We start from the raw sequence: 6,362 nt of genomic DNA on the forward strand, positions 1-6,362 counted from the left end.
CTATTCCATTTGGGTTTTATGAGTACGGTATTTATAATTATATATTTTACTTTTGGTTTATTGTGTGTGATTGTGTGTGATTTTTGTACGAGCTGAAGACTGTTGACTGATGCCAGAATAAAGCTCTCCACGATGCACAATTATCTTTACCTAGCCTATATAACGAAGCTTTTTATCTATGGTTTTATGTTTAATATTGCATGTTTTTGTAGATTGGTGTTTTACTTTCTTCTTGTGGGTTTTTTTTTACGAGTATTACTATTTATAATTATATATTTTACTTTTGGTTTAATTGGTTGTGATGTGTGATTCAACTTTTTATCTATGATTTTCCTATTATTGCATGTTTTTGTAGATTGCATTTTTTTTTTTTTTTTTTTTTTACTATTTTTTCATTTTAGAGCAAGTTAAAATATGTCTGCTCTATTGTTGAAGCTTTGGCTAAAGCCCCTGAATTTTACAATCATGTTTTAAAAGAAAGATGTGTTTAAAAAGCTATTGTGTGTTAAAAGCGTGTGTTACGTTTTCATTAGCGTTAATTATTACACTAAGGAACGTAGCCTATGTGACCATAATTTATTTCAATGTCCGCTATCAAGAGCAATTCAGTTGGTTAATGAAATCACTGGGCTGGGCGCAGTGTTTGTGGTGTGGGAGATTTGAGCTGTCAAGAGGCAAGAGCTGTCAAAAGAGAACAAAAGGCTCGTTCCTGGCCAATCCCGGCGCTTGACTGCTGCGTAGGCAGGCACAGGGCGTGGTTTTCCCAGAGCCACGGTGGGTTTTTATAATAACCTGTCTAACCTAACCCCTAACCCTAACCCTGATTCATATTTTTAATAGGCTCATTTGTAATGAGCATGTTTTGCGCACATTCGACCAGCGCCCCTTGCTTGGTTAGAAAAGTTGTCCGACTTGCTCCGACTGCGTGAGGTCAATGCTGCTATCAATTGGTGGTCAATTGCTATGTAGCTAACATCACTGTTTTGCCTTTGCTCGCTCACGCTGACGGCGGTTCTCAGATGTACAGCCAATCATAATGTGTGACGTCATCTGAACACGCACAACCCCGAACAGATCTGGCCAGTACCTACACCACGGTGTTCCCTCTAAGGCCTGGCACATGAAGTAATTACTTGACCTACATGTATCTCTCCCCCCCTAGCTGTTGAAGAGCGAAGTGCGTCGCCTGGAGCGTAACCAGGAGAGGGAAAAGAGCGTGGCCAACCTGGAGTACCTGAAGAACGTGCTGCTGCAGTTCATCGTCCTGCCAGCAGGCAGCGAGAGGCAGGCGTTGCTGCCCGTCATCCACACCATGCTGCAGCTCAGCCCCGACGAGAAGAGCAAGCTGCAAGCCATCGCACAGGGTACACAGCTGCTGCACATTTCCTGCCACATTTTCATTATCTATAGATTTTATCTATATTCATTATATTATAACTTGACAACATAAACATTCTAAATGTCGCCCAGCTGGAAGTAACTGTTGCAGTGTTTGCTAGTACAATAACTGACAGGACATAAGCTAGGTTCCAAATGGTTCCCTACCAACACAATTCCGTGAAAACTCTTCCAGGTTCGGCATGGAACCTAAGGCATTTCATTCCCCATTAATTTTCCCATAGACGTTTCATAAAATCCTTAGAAAAAGAGTTTTGCTTGGTCAAACCAAAAATTCAGCTATATTCAGAATCAGGAGAGGCCGTCTAACATTTCACTCGGACCAAAAATAAAAAATAAATGTTTTGGTTGAGTGAAATGTTCTGTCGTCTCTCTTGATCGCCAAAACGCTCACTGCACATCAGCTATCACGGTGGGAGTAGAGGACTGAATTAGCCAATTAAAGCCCCAATCAGTAAGATTTTTGACATTTTTTACTGTAATATAAGAGCTTTTTAGTCATAGGACATGGTAGATTGACTTGTAATAGGGAGACTCTCGCCTTTATTTATCCCACACCGCCCTCCATTGGCCAGCCCTGGGACTAAGCAATTTGTCTGCCACGTCCCGTGGCAATAAAAAAAAAAACTACTCTACAGCGGCAGCGTTGTTTCAGGAAGTAACTCGATTCAGATTTGCTACGAAAATGATGTTTCATGGAACTATGGATTATTATTTCATCACGTGGTGAGTACCCGATGTCACAACATGTACATAGAGCTTTCTGGCGCTGTGTTTTGTTGACTTTGAACGGCGATATCGTTATCGATACTATTGCACGCAGAGGGCGCAGTTTCCCCAATAGCAAAACTTGGAAAACTTGCTGAATGGGGCTTTAAGTAATGAGGTATGATTAGGTGGCCATGATTGAAGGGAGGCCTGTCTGGGAATTTAGCCAGGGCACCGGGGTCACACCCCCTAGGCCTTAAGCTTCTGGCATACTCTTCGCGCACGCGCTGGAGGCGGGGCTCCACGGAGGGCGCGCGCACTCTGCGCGGGCCAAAACAGAACATAGTGAGTGCTCCAGAAATGGCGGCGATCAGTGCCAGGCAGTCTGAATGAAATTGAATGTAACGTTCCCAATTCTATATATTAAATTCTAAAAAACGACCCTCAACATTTGGGAAGGCTAAGCCACACAACTAGTTCGTTAATCTTATGCTTTTGAAGGCGACTGTACGACGGTGAGGACTCAATCACAGCAGATATCCGCTGATAGCCTACCACGGAGAGCTCACAGGCACAGGCAGCAAAACCCGACGCGCTGATAGAAAAATCTCCATGGACGCGCCGCGCTGCGCTCAGGCCTCGCCCCCCGACACGCCCCGTGCGATGACGTCATAATCGCCGCGCGCTCTATGCGCTTGGCTGGGCACAAAGAGTATGCCAGAAGCTTTAGGGGTTGTGGGGGTGTGACAGGCTCAGTTTTAAAGCCAGAGTGAAGTCTCTGGTATCATATGAAACTAGAAGACTTAAGGAATCGATTTGTACCAACCATGTTGGAGAAGTGGTTAGAGACCAAAACAAAATGCGTGACAGACATATGAATTGACCAACCACACACCTCCTTATTTGCATGATGCAACTTGTGGGGCGTGTGGCCAATCAGATTTTACCGTAGGAGTTCCTATGTGCTGACGTAAAACGTTGGGTCTGACCATGTGAGACTAGCTACACCCCTCCTCTTGGTACACTCCCTAATCTAGCCATTAATTTCCTTTGCTGCAGAAAATGTCTCGTTGCAAATAGAGACATTTACTCCTACTTTTTGTGCTTGTTGCAGGTGAGCAGGAGGTGGCAGGCTCTCGGGGCTCAGGCTGGACCTCCTACCTCCATAGCTGGTCTGGGATCAGATAGAGACAGCACACACACACACTGTTGGGCAATCACAAGGAACCTAGACTGAACAATCAGACTCTATTGGTGGAACTATGGACATTATACTGGGGCATTTGTGTTGGGGGGGATAATTACTAGGGACCAAGGAATCTCTCATGAAGGAATGGGGAAATGTGGGGTGGAGATGGTTGGTGTCTCCCAGAGCAATAGCTACAGCAGTATCTCACCAATGAATGTGAATTGTGATGCGTCTCCATCTTCTGTCTTTCTGGTGTTCAAAGTAACACTTTACTTGAAGTGCCGCTCATAAGGAATTCTAATCAGAAGCACATTGTGAGTGCATGATAGTTATTATAGTCACATGTGTTTTTTTTACGTCATTATGTCTGTTACTTTCAGTTGTTGTGTTCGGTATGCATCAACATACAAAAGTAACAGACATAATGAAACCATTCGTCACTACAGGGTTAATAGTGAGTTGTTGGCTTCTTTTTCATGTAATTTGTTCTGTTACTTTCGGTTGCTGTCGTCTATCCCAAGGGAGCTCAACCTTTTGTAATTCAAGGCCCACTTCTGATTGTTAAAACACCTTCCCAAATAAATAAGAGGCTGTCATTCTGATATCTTGATATGAGAGGTCACTAGATGGCGCTCTGAGGCACCAGTGTTATTACAGAGGTATAGAGCTACCTTTTGGGATTAGGAGCACCCTTTGATTTTGGAAATAATCTGCACATTAATTTTTCTCATTCCAAACGGCAGCTTTTTGTGATGCTCTCATATAACTGAATGTGTTTTTATGGCTTTTATATTGTATGGTGGTTTGGTCATCAGATCAGAGGAAGCTAAAAAAAAAAAGGAGAGAGAGATTATCTGTTACCGGGGTTCCCAACCTTTTTTGGCTTGTGACCCCACTTTGACATCACAAAAATCTAGGGATCCTAGACATTCTAATTCCAACATCAGTGATGTCACATGTAACACTATGCTGACTTTTTATTCAGAATTCTGACTTTAATCTGAGAATTCTTAGCCTGGTAAACCAGCCCGTCACATGAACTCACATTTCATTTGGTTCTGCATGACGGTCTGGCCCTTAAGCCTGGGAGGGTGTTAGCAGAAGCTGCAGAGCGGAAGAGCCAATCAGTGACTGCGCTGTGATTGACAGCGCAAGTTGGCCAATCAGGAACGCTACTAGCACTGCACTAACAAAACAATAATGGCCGCCTCCTTGCCGGATCGTCTCGATGAGTAATGTCAGCGTTTGTCTAGTTTAAACAGCCATAAAGTGCAGTTATTGCAGAAATAGACTCAATAACAACAATTAAACAAGTACAGGAGTATTGCCGCAACCGCAGAGTTTCTCGGTGGAAAACATGTTTTTGCCATTCTCCCGAGTGGATTTGGGTTTGACTGGATCCGACACTGATTGGCTGAAGGAGTTGTCCGTCAAGGCAACTATGCCCGCCGATGCGGCTAAGGACTGGGTGAAGAGTTGGGGCCAGACCGTCACGCAGAACCAAATGAAATGTGAGTTCACGTGACGGGCTGGTTTACCAGGCTAGAGAATTCTGACTTTAATCTCAGAATTCTCACTTTTTCCCCATCAGAATTCTCACTTCTTTTTTTCAGAATTCTGACATTAAAGCCCCAATAAGCATTTTTTCACCTTAATATAACAGCTTTTTAGTCATTGGAGATGGTACAGTGACTTATAACAGAGAGAATGTCGCCTCTATTGGTCACACACCGCCCTCCAAAGGCCTCTCCTGGGACTCAGCAATTTCATGCCTGTGTCCCGGTGGCAGCCTGGAGGCACATACTGCGCATGCGCTGTACAGCCGAAGGAAGTATGGATTATTATTTCATCACGTGGTGAGTACCCGATGTCACAACATGTACATAGAGCTTTCTCGCGCTGTGTTTTCTTGACTTTGAACGGCGATATTGATACCGATGCTATTGCACCCAGAGGGCACAGTTTCCCCAATAGCAAAACTTGGAAAAGTTGCTGAATGGGGCTTTAAACTCAGAATTCTGACTTTATTCTCAGAATCCCGACTTTACAAAAAAAGAAAAGGAAAAAAAGTGGCCCTAATCGTCTTTGGTAGTTTTAAAGTGTGTGGTGTCATTTTTCTTTTCCTTTTTTTCAGGTGACCCCATTTTAATTCCAGGCAACCCCACTTAGGGTCGCGACCCCAAGTTTGGGAACCACGGATCTATTACCTATAAAACAATTACTGAGGATTTGTGTTCACTGATTTGGATTGCGGTCTCTGCCATGCTAGGCTGCTATACAGTGGCACTCAGCTCGAGAAAATCTGACAGCACCTTGTTTTAGAGACGGCTCTTCTTGGTTTGAGGCACAGACATTTTTATTTATATTGTTTCCCCCACTGTGAACAAATATAGCTAATACAATAAACATGGATGAGACCATTTCAGACTGGGATTCTTTGTACTGAACCTTGTATGACCATTATAATGTGATATTGATATCCAATTTTGACTTGTCGCACATCCACAGTTCATATAAGGAGCAGCAAGAATGTTTTTATCGGCATGACAACAACCAAACCACTTGGGATATCAATGAGATTTTTTGGGGCGACCCATTTTTTATTAGATTTTTATATATCAATACAAATGGATAGAACATGTACAAACACAAGTTCGTACATGCATGAAGTCAGGGGTTACAGGAAGATATTAGAATTGTCCAATACAAATTCATATAATTTTTCCCTCTTAGGGTGTAAAGTAGGGATGCAGGATCATATTGGCATGCCTTTGGTATCGGGCATACTAACTGGTCTGACTGCTATTTTACTGTGTAGAGCGGCTAGGAACAACTCCAACGGTGTCAGCATGTTATTTTTGGGAGGGGCTGTTGTTGACGGGCTGGCTGTGCTTCTGTATTCCCCTCACAGGCTGCAGCTTTATCTGTTGAATATGGAGAGCGGGACTGTTTTGACACAAGCCCAAAGAGATACCTCTCATCCTGACAAGGCCCAAGGAGCCTATAAAGAAGGAAAAGACATCACTCATGTCACAGCGTTCTAATTTTGCTTTGGGGCCAGTTCTCT

The 6,362-nt window shown here is 43.5% G+C and overlaps 1 protein-coding gene across 2 annotated transcripts in view; it reads left to right on the forward strand.

Moving 5' to 3' along the window:
• Positions 1–5,678, forward strand: part of gcc2 (GRIP and coiled-coil domain containing 2) — a 68,923-nt gene extending 63,245 nt beyond the window's left edge. For both annotated transcript variants that reach the window (XM_083638432.1, XM_083638433.1), the window contains 2 exons: positions 1,163–1,364; positions 3,221–5,678. In XM_083638432.1, coding sequence (XP_083494558.1) covers positions 1,163–1,364; positions 3,221–3,294 — 276 coding nt within the window. In that variant the 3' untranslated portion in view covers positions 3,295–5,678. The remainder of the gene's footprint in view (positions 1–1,162; positions 1,365–3,220) is intronic.
• The last annotated feature ends 684 nt before the right edge of the window (positions 5,679–6,362 follow it).

This window comes from Poromitra crassiceps, assembly GCF_964638095.1.
Source record: "Poromitra crassiceps genome assembly, chromosome: 6".
Classification (NCBI taxonomy): Eukaryota; Metazoa; Chordata; class Actinopteri; order Beryciformes; family Melamphaidae; genus Poromitra; species Poromitra crassiceps.